Raw genomic sequence first — 18,776 nt, forward strand, 5'->3', positions numbered from 1 at the left:
TATTATGATCATTATTAGTGGTATGACTGTCAGTGACGCTGGCTTACACAAGAAAGATTATTTTAAAACTTAACTGTAAAAAAAATTATTTTACCAGTTAAGGCCCCACTGAACTATATCGCTATTCTTCAGAAGCAACCTGGCCACAAATGATTGCGCAACAGTGGCTTACCATCATGCCGAAATTTATAGCAGTAGCCAAATACTCTAAGCGTGTGATATTGATGCTAAATGTGGAGAGAAAAACTGGAGGACCCGGAGAAAAATCCACAGGGAGAGAGACATGCAAACTCCAAATATACAGCAGCAGGCGTCAGGGTCGTAATCGAACCCACGACCTCCTGTATACCAGGCGAGGTAGTTAACATCTTGGCACCGTGGCACAGAAGGGCCTGCCAAGTTTTTTCAGTAGAGGTGCGATGATGTTGCTGCTGCTGTGTGATCCCAATTGAGTAATTTATAGGTAATTGTTTTACAGCATTGGCATGTTTGACCAATATCAGTTCAATTTTATGTTGATATTTATTTACTTACTATGGGAGGAAATCAGAGAAACCAGAGGAAACCGTACAAACATATAAACTGCACACAGAAAGTCGGCAAAACCAAGAATCGAACCCAGACCCTGTTTGCTGTGATGCACAAGTGTTGCCACTGTGCTGCTGCCACCCTGCCAGGAGAGTTAGTGCACATTTTCAACAATAAGAAGAAACGGACTACAAATATAGTCGGAGTTTTTTTCTAAAACCCATCCTCAATATCATTCCTATCGTGCTATAAGTATCGTGATATGAGATGCGTAATCCATTCAGAAGTCTCTCAACCTGTCGTGACGGAGAACGACCAACGGAGGCGGATATCACAGAGCTACTACAGAGCTCCATTTCAAGTGACCTCCGGTTCACACCCGCTCTGTCGTATGAGAGTAATATTCGTTGCAAGACGGTCAAACTGAAATGTTAAATTCTCAGAGCTGAAATTTTAGCCAAATAAAGTGCAGAAGCAAATTTAATGGATTTTTTTGTGCAGTCATTTGGAGACCAGGCTGAAACCATCAACTTGCTACACTTGAGCACCCGGTATCATTACAACAAAGTCTGTGTGAGACTATGGATCTCAATCTAATGTCTACGGGTCTCCGTAAATCTATGGGCCTCCATGTGAGTCTGAGCCCCTATGCGAGTCTATGGGTCTCTATGTGAGTCTGTGGATCTATGCGAGTCTATCGGTCTCTATGTTAGTCATTAGTAGCCGGGCAAAGACCAAGAACTCGCTACACTTGAGAAGCCAGTTTAATCACAGACAGGAAGCCGAAACCTGGATTGGAACCCCAGGATCACAGCGGCACCGGCTGGGCGCTCTGAAACTTTCCGAGCCACTCGGTCGCATCGACTATGCAGCTCGTCTTACCGGACGCACGCAGCTGACCCAACAGCTGCGACCTCATGCCGAAGATCATCTCCATGGTGCCCTGGCTCAGGAAGCTTCGCTCGCAGAACGAGCGCTCCCAGCCGTCGGCGCACGCCTTCTGCCACGCCTGGCAGGACGGAGACACAGAGACAGCGCACCGGAAATACACTTTTCAGTGACGGGGCAAGTTTGTTTTTCCCCACAAACAGTCTCTTTGTATTTAGCAAAGAGGCGGTGACGTGGCCCAGCGGGAGCGCGCCTGGCGCTTGTAGCAGAGGTTCACGGCTCAAATCTGGCAGGCCGCCCGCGGTTTTTGCTTGTGAGATGTTAACGACCTCGCCTGGTATACAGGATGTCGTGGGTTAGATCCTGACCCTGACGCCTGCTGCTGTATATTTGGAGTTTGCATGTTCTCCCCTTGGTCGTGTGGAGTTTTCTCCGTTTTTTCTCTCCACATTTAGAAACATGTATTTCGAGTATTTGGCTGCAATACATTTCCACATGATAGGCCACTTTATTGGGCTATCATTTGTGGCCAGGTCGCTTCTGAAAAAGAGCTATGTAGCTCAGTGGGCCTCACTTGGTAAAATATTTTTTTTTTTACTGCGGTGTGTATTAATTGTAAAATACACGCCACCTGCCTTTCAGTGAACGTTACAGATCCCCGGACGTCATAAAAAATGGGTAGGCCATTGTATCCCTGCGTCAAGCTGACTGCGTCATGCTCCAAAATGTGCCACTTTCAAAACATTACACCACAACTGGGATCACACGTACAGGAGCAAAATCGATGCCCACTATTGGCAGACTAATCCCGCTTGCCGGCACGGTGCCGAGCCACCTTGTGCTGCCACACAGGGGGTGCCCCCCCCCCCCTTTGTAGTGCGTTCAGGATGAGGTGTGATGTAAGTCGTCTATCAATTTAATACGCAGTAGGCTTTCGTGACAAATTATATCCAGAAAAAAGGGGTTTATTTGGGTTAGATCACGTAAATATAAATGTGTCGTTAAACCCACCACCACTCGACACAGCCAATTAGTAAGGTTTGTTAGTACTTGAATTGTAAATGTTGTGGGTATACTCTCCAACACACCGGTGTGCTGAAGACATAACTCATTTGCACGTTTTGTTTATGTGACAAACCTGACTAATTTCCTGTGTTGGGTGGTGGCGATTTAACAACACATTAATATTTACGCAATATAACTGACAAAAAACCCTTCATCCTGGATGTCGCTTATCACGTGGAAAGCGCTCTAAGAAATGCCACAGTTTAACAGAGGGCACTCAATAAAATGCAAATCACTATTATTGTTACTACCAGTCTAACAGTGCCCAACCAACCCCTCCCTCCCTGCCACCCACGCGACAACTGCTACCTGCGCCACCCCACCTGGAATGCCCGGAGCAGGGCCATGTGATCGCTGAACGTGGAAGCGGCGAGCTTCTTGCGCGAGAAGGCGGCGGCGCGTTTGTGCGCCGGCTGGCTGGGCAGCGTGAAGGGGTCGCGGTAGGCGAGCGAGCAGGCGATGGTGAGCACGGGGTCGAGGCACTTGAGCACGACGCCGTACAGCACCATCTTGCCTAGGTGAGGCTCCACGGGCAGGTCTGACAGGTGATGACCCAGCTCCGTCAAGTCCTCCCAGTTGTCCATCGCGTCGATCGCCTGCGCGCGTGCGTGCACGAACAATGCGCGTGTCTGAGTTAATGCCTGCGTGTCGTTAGCCATGGCACTTGGGTCTGTCCCGTGACTTCCTGCCACGTGGCCTTAAAGAGCACTTAGCCTGGCACAAGCACGGTGGTGATGTCACCGCCACTCGGTGGCGAACGGCGGTTGTTGTTGTCGTCATTAGTGGTAGCGCAGTGGTTATCGTGAAACCGGCGGCCCGAGTTTGATTCCCGCTCGCGGCCAACACCGCTGACGATTATCTGAACCGATCCTGAGCCTCCTCGAAATGGGCTAAAGTGAGCACCAGGTGCAGTGTGTAAACATTGCCACTCGGGAGCCAAAGATGGCCAGGTGTGGAGCTGGCAACCCACCCCCCCATGTGTGCAGTGCCGGCCTTCATGTATGCTTGCTAACAGCACTTGCCCCAAAATGTACGATAAGGCTATATGGGGGATCTTTGTCTCTGTGTCGTTAGCACACTTGCGTTACAAACCCAGCAACCCGGGTTTGTTTTCGACGTCGTATATTGCGACTCAATTGGTGTTTGGGTCAGGCCACGTGAATTTGCACACACACGGGGGACAATTATTTCGTTTGACCGTGTCAGGCGGTGGAGGGTTTTTAACGTCACAAACGTGGCCAGACCACGACGCGGCCTAAACCCAGACAACAAAGAAATCAATCGCGAACCAGCAACTCCTGGAAGGCGATGTTACAAACAGAGAGGCAACACAAGCGCCGTCGTCTGGGCGAGGCGTTGCGAAGGCCGCCCCTCCCCACCGCACCTTGAGGATCTGCAGGGCGTTGCGGACGATGAGATTGGGCGGGGGATCCGGAGCCTTGGCCAGGAACTCGGCGATCGGCATGCAGGTGGGCGCCAGCAGCTTGGTGTGCAGGCACAGCGCCTACAGCAGCAGCAGCAGCAACAGCAGCAGCAGCAGCAACAGCAGCAGGGGCAGCAGCAGCAGCAGCAGGGGCAGCAGGGGCAGCAGCAGGGGCAGAGGTGGTGCAAGTGATCCGCAAAACAAATATCACCATGACGGCACCACCCTCCCGTTTATCCTCTATTTTATTATTTAAAAGCATTATAATAATAACACTTTCGTTTTATATTAGCGTCATTCAAGCGGTTTGCACGGCTGCCTCGGCGCAGCATCGCTGCTGGAATAGCATATTGTGGCAAATCTATTCTGGCAAATCGCCCGATGATGCTGGACGTAATTATCAGCGAAACGTCGTACTACTCAAATTGTGAATGTTGTGGATTTACTCTCCAACACACCGGTCGGCTGAAGTAGTAAACTAATTGGCACGTTTTGTTTACGTGACAAACCTTACTGGCTGTGTCGGATGGAGGAGGGTGTACGACACGCATTGCTATTTTGCTCACGTGGCGCCCTGAACCCAAAAAAGTATCAATTATTAATTATCCCCACTGTACACAATGCAAACCGTTTCCTTCACCCACGTTACACGCATCATACTGTTTGCGTTAGTTTCCGCGATCTGACAATATTTGGCGCATTCCGGGCACTCTTGGTCAGAGGCTATGATGCTGCTGATGATGATGGCGATGATGGCGACGATGAAGATGGCGATGCTGCTGATGATCACGAAGATGGTGATGATGGCGATGATGAAGATGGCGATGATGGCGATGATGAAGATGGCGATGATGAACGTTTATCCCTGGGATGCTGCAGACAGGCACAGCGAGACGAGCGTCACGCCGCTGACCGTGTCCACCGGCCGTGGCTTCGTGAGGACTGTCGAAAAAGCTGTTTAGGATGGGGGCCAACGTCAGCCTGAAGGCCCTCTACGTCACGCGACGGCGTCCACCCCCCTGCCTTCTGGCTGCCTGTGGCCTGCGTCATTCGTACCTGCAGCGGCTCTCGAAGCAGCTCGGGGGTCTGGAACTCGAGCATGTTCTGGAAGCGCACCTTGCTGAACAGGTGGAAGCAGATGCCGGGGCGACACCTCCCAGCCCTGCCCGACAAAACATCAAGACAAAAATTCCACATTTTTAGCCCACACACTCATTGTTTCCACAAATCGTGCTGTGATGCGGTCTACGGGAGCGATACTTCCATCTCGTCCACGCTGTGTTCAACCACTCTCAAGTGCAGGTCACAACAACAACACAAAGATTCCCAATTGAGTCGCAATACACGGCGATGAAAACAAACCCGGGTTGCTCGATTCGTGGCGCACGTGTGCTAATGACAGAAACACAAAGATCCCCCGTATAGCCTTTAACAGACGGCAGGAGTAAGTGCTGTTAGCGAGCACCTATGAAGACCGGCATTGTGGCACAGGCGGAGGTGGGTGGTCAACACCACGCCCGGCCGCCTTTGCCTCCCCCAGTGGCGATGTTTACACACCGCATCACATACTCATTTGAGGCTGAGTCGACCTAGGGGAGGAGCAGGAACGGTTTAGATAATTGTCACTGCTGTTGACCATGAGCGGGAATCGAACCAGGGTCGTCAGGTTCGTAGCGCAGCACGCTAACCCCTACACTACAACACACTCACTCACCTACTCACCCACTAACAACACTCACCCACTTCGCTTCTTCCCTCGCACTTTTCCGCTTTGGAATTCACTCTCCCATCATCTCTTTTGCCCCGATGCGCTTACAGCCGGAACTATGCAAACAGTGGTGTTGCTGTGGCAACCGTCGCCCCACTCGGGAGCTACTGACAGCGCACTCGGTGATGAGTCACCTTGTACCAGATGAGATGACGTCCAAGACGATGCATTTATGTACGTATGTACGTTGACCTTCTTTCGCAGCGTACGCAGCCAACCATGCTAATCGGAGGTGCCGTGTTGATGTACACCTGTGTACACCCATACCTGCCCCTCCTCTGGAGGCTGCTGGCCTGGGAAATCCAGACCGTCTTGAGCATGGTGACCGAGGTGAGCGCGTCGTACGATTTCTGCGGACAGGACGGGCCGCACAGTCACCATGAGCAGCCAAACATTACCACCTCCGCTTTCTCTCCTAAAATATAGACATCATTTATTACTCAGGGAATCGTCACACAGTCTCAAAAACTCTTTCTCAGGAGGGTCCTGCTAAATATTTCGCAATCGGGGTGTGGGGGGGACGATATTGCTACCTGAAAATACTAATTTGAGTAGTTTAACATGTACGCTTTCACGAACAATATTATTCGTATTTACGCAATCTAACCCAACAAACCTTATTATGAACCCAATTGAGTAATAATCTGCGCGGGGAGGGTGATATAAAAAATTTTGCCGGTCAAGCCGGCACACAATGGCCTACTCATTGGGAATGACGTCACGGGGTCTTCAACATTCCACCGAAGCAGACGTCGCGTGGAATGTATCGGGTCGTTACACACCGCGGCGATGATAACCAGGGTGGCCTGCCGGATTCGAACCATGAACCTCTGCTACTAGCGGCGAATGAGCTCGCTAGCACCGGGCAGCGTGACCCCCCCCCAAGTGAAACGAGACCGATGATTAATGCGAGTGAAGTGGCGACGATCGAGCCGACGGGCGACTTTGATGCAGACGTCTGACAGCAAACAAGGGAAGAATAAGACATTTAAGGGCGCCATGTTATTCCACATCAGTGGATAGACCATGGCCGACGATAATAATAATTACATTTATATAGCGCTTTTAATTAAGGATCTCAAAGTGCTGTACAGGACACAGCAGCAGCAGACACTCAGCATAAAAAAAATATTATAAATATATTTAGAAAATCATTAACTAAATGAACAAAACATTTAATAAGCGGAAGCGTATAAATAAGTATTGAGGGGCATTTTTAAAATGTCCACAGATTCGAGATCCCTCATATCTCGTGGAACAGCGTTTCATCGCTGATGTGCGCGTGTGTGCGCGTGCGTGTGCGTGCATGTGTGTGTGTGTGCGTGTGCGTGTGTGTGCGTGTGCGTGTGCGTGCACGCGCTCTCTGCACATGTGGGTCAGCACCTCCTTCACTTTCCCCGAGTCGATCACGAACACCACATCGTTCACCGTGATGCTGCTCTCCGCTATATTCGTCGACAGGATCTTGCGGAAGGGTTCGGGGTTAAAACAAAAATGAAAAGAGACAGAGCGAGCTGTAACCACCTCTACACACACACACGTTCATCACCGTGAAAACAATCTTCTAAATCTAGACAGGATCGCACCGCTGAACGAAATAGTCCCGTGGTTCAGTTTGCAAGCGCGAGTTCACGTTTCAAGTCGGTGTTAGAAAAATGTATATTTCATGGAAGCTGATTCGTAAGTGCGGGTGTTCATAAGTAGGGTGTTCTAAAGTACGGGTGTTCGTAAGTCTGGTGTTCGTAAGTGTGGGTGTTTGTAAGTCGAGGACTTACTGTCATGAAAAAACTAAATGTTGAACTAAACTGTTGTTTTACACAGTATCTGTTGTTTTAAATCTAGATTGAATTCTAATTTTTTTTATAATCGCTTGTTGTGTTTAGTTTTTTGTCCTTCCCCGCACCTCCAATAGTGCGGTTGGCTACGTACGGCGTGAAAGAATTTCAACATACATGACACCTGTTAAAGAAGTCGGGAGTCAGGTGACACGGTTATTCTGACTTCCTGCATTTCGTTAAGACATCCTGGATTTGCATGTACAGGGCATTGCTTAGAAACCTCAGCAACTCAGAGTGGCTGACATCACATTTCATCTCAATCATTCCAATGCCCTGCTGAAATGTAGCCAAGGGAACCCCCGGTGGCAGCTGTCCATTTGTGGCTCAAGGTGTACGCTGGAGCGTACCGCAAACGGGAATTTGTCTGCAAGTAAGCGGCGATGTCGCTTCGCGTTCTTTATTCCCAAACTAAGTAGTGTGTGAGTTAATGCAACACCCCAACTGCACACACGCAAATAAAACAAATCAGTTCAACAAACTTGAACAGACTTTGAACATTCGAGCTCAATGTATTATTGCGCTACTTTACCCAGGAAAGCCTCACTGGGTTTCTCGACTATTGTTCATGAGCGTTTCTGCAGTAGGGGCACTATGTTGCCGCTGCTGTGTGTAATCCCAATTGAATCATTTGCAAGATACATTTTTGCAAGCATTTGGATGCTTGCCCAATACCGGTAACATGGTGTGCAGGTTGTTTTGTTTTGCTATGGGAGAAAAGCCTCCAACAACCCGGAGGATACCCAATGCACAACAGGGGGAGTCGGGAGTCGAACCCAGGCTCTTCTTGCTGCGAGGCACGCACGTTACCGCTGTGCTGCTGCTGCTGCCACCCTGGTGAACCAATATAGGAACGACCAAGGCTAGAGGAGAGAATATAATAAAATACGTACAATTTTGCGGGTTCCTGGCGGCACGCTCTTGAGAACTCTCCTCTGGTCACACGTCTGCATGTTGGAGTGGAGGGTGAACACGTGGAACCTGCCACAACAAGCGACGGAACTCTTTAGCTCCGCCCCGGCGGCCTCTGGATTCGAAACGTGAACCTCTGCAAACAAGCGGTGAACGCGCTACTGCTAGGCGACGTCTAAACTAAACTATTTGTATCTTACAAGGTAAGGACCACTGAGGTATGCAGCTTTTTTTTAAAAGCAATCTGGCCACAAATGATAGCTCAACAAAGTGGCTTATCGCGTGGAAACATATTGCAGCCAAATACTATAAACGCACGTTGATTTTAAATGTGGAGGGAAAAAACTTGAGGACCCGGAGAAAAATCCACGCAACCACGGGGAGAGAGACACACAAACTCCAAACACACAGCAGGCGTCAGGGTCGGCATCGAGCCCACGACCTCCTGCATACGAGGTCAGGGAGGTAACATCACGCCCTCCTACCCACTCCATCTTACTTCGTATGACGTGCAATTTGCTATGCAAGAAGCCGGGGAAGGCAGCGAATTAAGTGAGCAATTTACTCCTTTCGGTGGGGACCAGTCTGGTTTGGGGCAGCGGGTCTGCTCCCCATCTTTCTATCCTCTGCTTTTCATAACCGGTTTAGTTTATGTTGACGGTGTGTACGTGCGTCACAATGTGATATAATGGGCCCGTCCTTTGCCTCAATAAAAAAAGTACATGAGCAATTTGACCAATTGGATGCAACTAGGAGTATTTCAAGCATAGTTCTTGAGTAAATATCACAGGCAGAGCTAAATAGAAGGGTCATGATCACCGTAGCACAGAGCGAGAGAGTTAGAGAAAATATGTGTCTGCGTGCAAGATGGCAACCTTCACAAGGCGCTCAAAGTCAGAAAACAACAACGAGGATCGTCGTCAACCGGCTACCGGTCACCGACCCGCCGTACGCACGGTACGAGTGCCAATGGCTATGTGTGCAAACGGCGGCTAACAGGGACAAAAAACAACGCCACCAAGCTGAAGGACACGAGCCCTACCCCTTCGCAAACGGGTACACGCGTACACCCGCAGCAGCAGCAGCAGGTCACCCATCAGAGTCGGGAAGATGGGTAAAGCATACTCACTTGTGGCTCTGCTCCGCAAATCTTTTGTCATCGCAGAGAATGAGGTCCCGCAGGGTGATGATCTCATCGTAGCCCGGCAGAAAAATCAGCACAGCTCCTGAACAACAACAGCGGCACCAACAACAAACATCAAGAAAGCACTCAACGGTATTGTTTAAAGCTCTATCAGCTGAGGTTTAAAGCGTTGATGCACTAGTTCTCTCCGTCTGTCTGTCTGTCTGTCATTTGAAGGCATGATAACTCTTGAAAATATTATTCAGTATATGGCGATCAAACATAAAATAGGCAACGTTTCAGGCAACAGCTCTTCTCATTAGCACGTGAACATGAATTGATCAAAGTGCTGGGCAATATTTGGAGGAGAAGAAACCGGGGCTCAAAGAAGGCAAGCGCCTCCCTTTCCTCCCCCCTCCCCACGATGATGTCATGTACGCGCGACGTCGTAACCACGGGGAAAACACGCAAACCCCAAATATACAGGCGTCAGGATCGGGATGGAACCCACAACCTCCTGCATTAACCAGGCGAGGTATAAAGGAGGTTGATTGGTGGGCCCTAGACATTAATATAAACAACATTCAACGCATTTTCTATCAAACATCTATAACATACCAATTATTTAAATTGGTATGTGAATGGGGGTGGGGGGAAATCACCACCATCGCCCCCCCCCCCATCCCTTGGATCCGTTGCTGCCTCGAAAACCACAGCACTGCTTTCTCAAGCTATACAGCAGCCGAGGTTTGCAGTTTGAATCCAAGATCCTGTGACGTCATTCGCAAGTGCAGGCCCCTGCGGACCGGTGTTATAATAATTATTTGTAAAATAAAAAAAACCTGCAAATTACTTATCTGGGACTATACAAAGCAGCGATCATTGCCCCTTACTGGCAGACTCATGCCCCGCGTACAGGCCAGGTGCCGAGTCACCTTGTGGCGCGCAGGGACAGCTGCCACTGTGGGTGCCCTTCCAAATGTGTTGTTAGGACATGACCATTGAAAGGCGCAAATCGGGTGCAAATCACTCCGAGAAGCCGCGGCGTAAAGGAGGGCAGCTGTATCAACAACAAATCATTGACATCATAATAATAATAACGATCATCATCACCACCACCACCACCATCGACGACGTCGCGGTGGACGGCACCCACCATCGCTGGAGCCCTGGCAGATCTGGTTGAGGAGGTGCAGGATGAGATCGAGGTCCACCTTGTCGTCGTCGAAGGTGTGGTGGTAGACGCTGAGCAGCTCGCGCTCCTCGGGGCTCAGCTCCGTGCTGGCGTTGGCCAGCGTGCTCTCGTCAGGCCCCCCCTCGCCCACCGAGGCTCTGCGAGCCGGGGAAGACAAACAGGGTGAGAACTCAACTAAGACTATTTTACTTTAGCAGGTAAGGCCCTGCGAGCCCGGGGAGACAAACAGGGGGTGAACTCAACTCAGACTATTTTACTTTAGCAGGTAAGGCCCTGCGAGCCGGGGGAGACAAACAGGGTGAGAACTCAACTAAGACTATTTTACTTTAGCAGGTAAGGCCCTGCGAGCCCAGGGAGACAAACAGGGTGAGAACTCAACTAAAACTATTTTACTTTAGCAGGTAAGGCCCACTGAGCTACATTGCTCTCTTTCAGAAGTGACCTGGCCACAAATGATAGGTCAACGAAGCGGCTTATCAGATGGAAATGTACAGCAGCAAAATACTCCAAATGCATCATGGGACCTCCTTTGCCAGTGTCAAAATATAAGAATAGGTTTTCCCCTTTTTTTAGCAACAAAACAGGTGTTAAGATGTTAAAACACCAACTGAAACCTCTTGCAAGGAATCATGTCTGCATTAACCACATATACTTGCGGTGAAAATACAAAAAAAAACATGTTCTGACAGTATGTGCATTGTCTTTGAAACTGATTGGTCCACACCAGAGACAGCTTTCTTTAGAGCCTCGTCTCACACAGCATTCGCGTTTGGCACCCTCTGGTCTAACACTGTTTGAGACGAGGCTCCAAAAAAAGCTGTCTCTGGTGTGGACCAATCAGTTTCAAAGACAATGCATATACTGTTAGAGCATGTTTTTTATTTGTATTTCCACCGCAAGTATCTGTGGTTAATGCAGACATGATTCCTTGCAAGAGGTTTCAGTTTGGTGTTTTAACATCGTAACACCTGTTTGTTGCCAGAATAAATGAGGAAGACCTATTATTAAACTCTAAATGCATGTTTCTAAATGTGGAGGGAAAAACCGAAGGACTCTGAGAAAAATCCAGGTGACCACGGGGAGAGCATGCAGACTCCAAATATACGGCAGCAGGCGTCAGGGCCGGGATTGAATCCACGACCTCCTGTATATCAGGCGAGGTAGTTAACATCTCCTAGCCACCGTGGCGCCTCACACTGCTGGGTGGACAGGGGCAGTGAGAGATTTAAGAATGTTGGCCACATATTAGTAATAACCATTATAAGCCATGCTCAATCTACAGCTGGATCAGGGACTCCCCAAGCTGTCAACCATCACCTCACGCTCCTGCGATGCAAGAATCTATCCAGGCACCTGCACACGACTGATTTCATCTCCACGGTGGAAGTGTATCTTGGCCGGTCGTGTTCCCATCTTCGCTGTTACTTTAGAGTCCCAACCACCGGCCATCGTCCCTTCGCGCATCCTACCCAAGCCCACTCATTAAAAAAAGTCAAATCACGTCTCAAACTCGCGTATGCCTTTTTAACGACAAAAAATTATAACAATGATGTTCAGTGCCGGACGGAACATCCGATATGGCGTCAGTGTGGCGAAATTAGCCCTTGTGCAAGTGCCAGGCAGATCCCGACCCTGACGCCTGTATATCTGGAGTCTGCGTGTTCTCCCGGTGGTCACGGGAATTTTTCTCCGGGTAGATTGTTGAATCGTGAGATTGTGAGAGACGTGACTTATTGGGGAGGCATTCTTCCAGGGGATTGAAAATGGCTGATGACGATAATCTGTTTTGTGACTACTATTATGGTTGTTAAGTACGCAGGAAAGCCTCACTGAGTCTCAAGGCATTTTTTCATGAGGATGCTGCCAAGTTTTGTTTCAAAATAAGGGGAAATGTGTGATCCCATTTGAGCAATGTGCAGGATACATTTTCAGCACTGGAATGTGTGACCAATACAATTACATCGAATGTTTTTGTTGCTTTTAGCTTTGGGAGGAAACCAGAAAAGCTGGAGGAAAACCCATGAAAAACTGTGGAGAGAACATACAAACTCAACCCCACAGAAACAGAATCCCGAGTCGGGTATCGAATCCAGGCACCTTTTTGCTGTGGGGCGCAAGTGTCACCACTGCGCTGCCAGCTACGATGAATTACATTAAATCAGTGCCCGAATAAGGCGGTATATGCTGATACGTACACAAACGATTCCATCAGCTCCACCACTTCCAAGTGATTAAAATTCTTCGCCCAGTCGAAAGCGTTCCTGCGGGGAAAAAAACCATGGTAAGGGCATTGGGGGCTCGTCTCGACGGCGGCAACGAGCGCTTGCGCCGCACCCGAACATGAGCACGGGGCGGCACAATTTTCAGAGGGGGGGGGGGGGGGGGCGGCACCAGCACTGACGTACGCACGTGACTGTCGGACCCAAAAAACAAACACCAGGGAGAGAGGCAGATGTTGTTCACAATGTAAATGAGGACGAGATGGGCGTCAGGGATCACCAGACCGGATATCCGGCGACGGGGAAAACGGCGGAGACGCGGCCGAGCGGTCGGCCTCTGGCCACTTGCTGAAGGTTTGTCAATTCGCATCAGGGCAGACCACCCTGGTTACTACTGCCATGTGTGTTAACCGTAAAATACTATGCACTATCTGCTTGACTCACAGTGGACTTTCCGATGTCATTCCAAATTTGCTAAATTCAAACGTAACACCGGAAATTACACGACTGTGATCACGCACGGCAACCGTCGCCTCCAACTGGCAAAACACTAACGCGGCCCGGCACAAAGGAAGGTTGCCCGATCATAAACGGCTCATTCTGATCACCACTAAGAGTGGAGCGCATCTCCAGACAAGCCGAAAGAAAGTCGACTCAGAAGATTGTGGCGTAAGAAGGGAGGACAACCACACAGGAAGAATAAAGGCGATGAACATGGAAGCACGAGGGAGGAGGCCGAAGGTGGTTTTTAAGTGGTGGGACCAGGACTGCGGAGTGGATGTTGGAGGTGATGGCCCAGGACAGGAGTGAGCGGAGGAGTGAGGAGCAAGTTTGGAAAAATTCCAGGAAGGAGGAGACACTTTTGGCCCTCGCACACAGACGGCGCGAGGATGCCATCAGTTAAAGAATTTGCACAACGTGCCAAAAGTTGGCAACGTTTCAAACATGACCCCCACCCACCCCCTTGAAACAAAAGAGTATTGTGTGGCCGTTGCGCTGCACAATAACAACCGGTGACACTTTTTAAATTGTTCGGTGTGGCTCCCTCCCGCCCGCTTCGCTTGTAAATTCAACGTTGCAGCAGAAATGTAAATTTAGCACGACACCGGCGTGAACACTTTCAGCCACGCAGTTTTCCGTTTCGATTTTTCAAAAGGCCAAATATAGTTCAGCGATGCCAGGAATCCCAACGCCACGTGTTCTCACGGAGGGGATTTTTCTGTTTTGTTTTGTTCGTGTACTTGACTTTTCACGTTTGTGACTCACTCGGTAGAACACACGTGCACGGACGAGAGTCCGGCTAAATCAACAACACGCCGGTTCCCGCGGGGTCAGCGGTAGTACAGCAAGCGGGTTCATGAAATGGTCTTTATGGAATTTTTCAATGCTATCCCCTCGCAACTTTAAATATCTTTCATGGTAAATGCAATGTAATCCCTTATCAAGCAACACGCTCCTTAAACGAATGGCCAAACATCGCAGACGCAAGGTGACGTTGAAAGGTTCAGCCCTGCAATCGCTCGCTTACGCGACTGCTCACAGAAGAGAGCCCCCCCCCCCAGAGGGAATTTGGCCTACTCTTCCAAGCTGGTTAAACTTCTCAGAAGAGGTGGAAGTACGCAATAGTTCACAGGGGAGTGTAAGTCTGCCATTAGGGAGTGAAGTTGCAATTTGATTTAACCCAATTAAAAGTAAACAGTGGCTAATTTTTTTCCTTACAAATTTTGAACCGTCGCAGCGGTACAATGTTGCCTACTCACTTGAAGAACAGCGTCACGCGATCATTTAATGAGGAACGCGAAGCGGACGGCGCGCCGCAGCGTTTACGATCGACGTACCGGCAGTAACCGGGGAAGCCGTCCCGATTTGAAACGCGAAACCCCCACCCCCCCCACCTCCATAGCGACGAGCAGCCAACGTGCTTCCGCCAGGGCCGTGTCACCGCCCGATTGTGAGCGAGGGGGGATGGGGAGGGGGGTGCAGGTGCCCTCACATGCCGTTGGAGGCCTTCACGTTGACGTTGGCCCCCATCCGGAGCAGCTGCTCCACGATGCCAATGAAGCCATGTCCTGCGGCCACCATCAGCGGCGTGGCAGTCGTCTCGCTGTGCCTGTAGTCAACTGCCCGGTAGAGAGACGATCACCATCAGCAGTAGCGGCGGCGGCAGCAGTGGCGGTAGCAGCAGCGGCAGCAGAAGCAGCTTCAGCGGCAGGTGTGTAGCAACGCATTGATTAGAATATTCGAATTCTTACGCTAACACGTAGGGAGCTTCCGAGTTGTAATGGTTGGCAGTACTGGCCGTCCAATCTAGAGGTCACCGATTTGGCAGTTGAAACGATGAAGCAAGTTTAGTAAATCACAGCCCCCCTTTAGTGTAGGCTCTTTCAGCAACGGTGGCACGAGCGAGCAGGCCAGCAATAGAGGGGCAGCACCTCATCCTTTTAAATAAGAAACGAGGCCAAACCATGACTAGGGCCGCCATGCACGTGGGCCAGTCAAGGCATCCATCGCAAACCGTTCCACTGATAAAAAAAACGGTTTTCCGATTCCTGACTCTCGGAACAGGGAACAATATATATTTTTTACTATTTTATTTGATCAGGCAAGGCCTACTGAGCTGTTTAGCACTTTTTCAGAAGCGACCTGGTCACGAATTATCTCAGTAAAGTGACTTATCATCATGTGGAAATTTATAGCAGCCAAATACCCTAAACACACGTTGATTCCAAATGTGGAGGGAAAAGCCGGAGGACCCGGAGAAAAACCACGCGACCACGGGGAGAGAAAAAGAGACACCGCAAACTCCAAATATACAGCAGGCGTCAGGGTCGGGATCGAACCCACGACCTCCTGTATACCAGGCGAGGTAGTTAACATCTCGCCACCGAGGTGTTAACCGATTCAGAAAAGGGCTACCGGTTTAACAGGGGAAGAAGTGGGGAGGGGAGGAAGGGGGGAGGGTATTTCCCAGCCACCCTGTTCCAATGTCACGCTGGCCCGGCACGCACCACTGACGCGCTCGCTGAGCAGCAGGTGCAGCAGCTGCGTGAAGGCGTCCTCGTCCCTATTCATCCACAGGTTGCTGATGCACGCGTCCATCTCCTTGAGGAGCCACGGCTCCAGGTTGGAGCCATCGCGCTCCGCCTGTCCGCGCAAACACAAAGATCCCCGTCGTATAGCCGAAACAGACTGTTGGGGCAAGTGCTGAGGGGGTGGGTGGCCAGCACCACGCCCGGCCGCCTTTGTCTCCCGAGCGGCGATGTTTACACACCGCACCAGGTAATAGGAATTCAACTCGGGTTGCCGGGTTCTTTGCGCAGTGCACTAACCACTGCGCCAACACTCGCCACACAAACACACAAATACAATGATCCCCCATATAGCCTCGGGCTGTTGGGGCAAGGGCTGTGAGCGAGCACTGATGAAGGCTTGGCACGGCGGCCAGAATCCACGCCGGGCCGCTTCTGTCGCCCCAGCGTCGATGTTTACACACCGCGCCAGATACTCATTTCATGCCGAGTTGACTTAGGCGATGCCCTGTGAGTGGGAACCAAACTAGGGTTACCGGATTCACAGTGCGGCACACGAAACGCACAAAGACGCGTAACATGGACGCTCACGGAAACTTAGATACACACATAAAAGCTAGGGAACCCGAAACCAGAGGAAACCCATGAAGGACAGGGGGAGAACATACAAACCACTGCGCCACCCTGCCTGTCCATGAGTTTAACAATGTATTATTATTTTATTATTTATCATTGATGGGAGTGTCCTTCACGCAACGGCATTTCTCAGCCATGCAATAATAAAATGATAACAAAGCAATGACAAAAAAAACGTTACTTAAGAATGGGCTCAAATTACTGATAGGAAATTTGGGAACACAAAAAACCAAAACCCAAGAGAGGGGAGGGTTCCTTCCCCTAAACTAAACTATTTTTTATTTTACGAAGCGACCTGGCCAATGAATGATAGCGCAACGAAGTGGGGGCTCATCATCATGTGAAAATTTATAGCAGCCAAATACTCTAAAATGCGTGACGTTTATTCTAAATGTGGAGGGAAAAACTAGAGGACCCGGAGAAAAATTCACAAGACCACGGAGAGAGAGACACCGCAAACTCCAAATAAACAGCAGACATCAGGGTCAGGATCCAACCCATGACCTCCTGTATACCAGGCGAGGTAGTTAACATCCCCTGCCCCCACCCCAGCGTTCCACACGACATACCTCCTGTACGAAGGCGCTCTCCCCTTCGTCGTTGAGCATCTTGGTGTGATCCGGGAGGCATGCGGCGCTGGCACTGCGTACTGGCACGCTCGATCCCGTCTCCTTCGCCTCGTACCATTCGCTCAGCTTGTTCTGCTGGCTCTCCACTGCGCACACGCAAACACAAAGATCCCCCCCCCCCGGTATAGCCTCAACAGACTGTTGGGGCAAGTGCTGTTCGCGAGCGCATGTGAAGGCTGGCACGGCGCAAGAGGAGGTGGTGTCGCCTTTTGTCTATTCGCTGCACCAGGTACTCATTTAAGGCTGAGTCGACCGATTTAACAAAGAAAAACTACTTTTTTTTACCAGGTAAGGCCCACTGAGCTATGTAGCTATTTTTCAGAAGTGACCTGGCCACACAAATGATAGCTCAAGAAAGTGGCTCGTCATCAAGTGGAAATTTATAGCAGCAGCTAAATCCTCTAAATGCATGTTGATTATAAATGTAGAGGGTAAAACCAGAGGACCCGGAGAAAAATCCACACGAGCACAGAGAGAATATGCAAACTCCACGGGGAGAGAGACACGCTAACTCCAAATATACAGCAGATGTCTTGGTTGGGATTGAACCCACGGCCTCCTGTATACCAGGCGAGATAGTTAACATCTCCTAGCCACAATGATGATGAGAGAGAGACACGCAAACTCCAAATATACAGCAGATGTCTGGGTTGGCATTGAACCCACGGCCTCCTGAATACCAGGCGAGGTAGTTAACATCTCCTAGCCACAGTGGCGCCCACCGTGCCATACTGGACCTACGGCAGGTGCAGGACAGGACTGGTTTGGATAACCGCCACTGATATTGGCGATGAGGGTCACACACAAACACAGATGCAAGCAGAGACACATACACAGTGCACATGCCTTCACAAGTCATGGCAGCTAAGAAGAAGCCTGGTCAGGTGACGCGATTATTCGGACTTCCTGGGTATTGACCTGATAATGCTTGGTGTAGTTTCAAGCGAAACTTCGCGTATCTAATCGTTAAATCTGGCGATGGGAATTGTTCAACTCACCGGTGGGACAACTGAAACAATAACAATGAGCACATCGTTAAACACCTGTAGACCACGTGACGGTCTAATTAGTTTGGCTGCGTCAGGGTGGTGGAGGGTCTTAACTGCACAGATTTGACCAGATCGTTACATGGCCTAACCCAGCACTTTATTAGGAATTATTGACTGCGAAAACCTACGTAGCTATTTTTTGCCATTACGTGGCCCCGCCAGACATTAGCAGTAACAACACGGGCGCTACTTTATAAAACAACAACAAACAACAACAATAGCGAGAACATTCACAATGTTAATAATAATAACAACACGACTACGGTGGCGACGCGATTGCACAATCGTGAAGAAGAAGAGCGACAAAAGACTGCAGTTGACAGTGGCTGGTTGAGACGAGGAGTGGAGGGAGGGAGGGAGAAAGAGCTTTATAGCTCATCGGATTCCTCCAATATGAACATTCTCCTGACTATCTTCTTTGCCTGTCCAAGGACAGGTGTATATTGTAGTAAATCTGAAATATTCAATAGAAAAATT

At 49.8% G+C, this 18,776-nt stretch overlaps 1 protein-coding gene across 1 annotated transcript in view; it reads right to left on the reverse strand.

Moving 5' to 3' along the window:
• The window catches only part of LOC133355207 (3'-5' RNA helicase YTHDC2-like), a 55,430-nt gene that overhangs the window by 24,200 nt on the left and 12,454 nt on the right, over positions 1–18,776 (reverse strand). The window contains exons 10-22 of the mRNA XM_061572568.1: positions 17,191–17,336; positions 15,965–16,100; positions 14,950–15,076; positions 12,933–12,998; positions 10,699–10,874; positions 9,549–9,645; positions 8,401–8,488; positions 7,056–7,136; positions 5,940–6,022; positions 4,961–5,066; positions 3,866–3,985; positions 2,805–3,077; positions 1,411–1,537 (exon numbers count right to left, since the gene is read on the reverse strand). Of these exons, the coding sequence (XP_061428552.1) occupies positions 1,411–1,537; positions 2,805–3,077; positions 3,866–3,985; positions 4,961–5,066; positions 5,940–6,022; positions 7,056–7,136; positions 8,401–8,488; positions 9,549–9,645; positions 10,699–10,874; positions 12,933–12,998; positions 14,950–15,076; positions 15,965–16,100; positions 17,191–17,336 (1,626 nt within the window). The remainder of the gene's footprint in view (positions 1–1,410; positions 1,538–2,804; positions 3,078–3,865; positions 3,986–4,960; positions 5,067–5,939; positions 6,023–7,055; positions 7,137–8,400; positions 8,489–9,548; positions 9,646–10,698; positions 10,875–12,932; positions 12,999–14,949; positions 15,077–15,964; positions 16,101–17,190; positions 17,337–18,776) is intronic.

This window comes from Lethenteron reissneri, chromosome 50 (assembly GCF_015708825.2).
Source record: "Lethenteron reissneri isolate LAM-NWPU_2019-01 chromosome 50, ASM1570882v1, whole genome shotgun sequence".
Classification (NCBI taxonomy): domain Eukaryota; kingdom Metazoa; phylum Chordata; class Hyperoartia; order Petromyzontiformes; family Petromyzontidae; genus Lethenteron; species Lethenteron reissneri.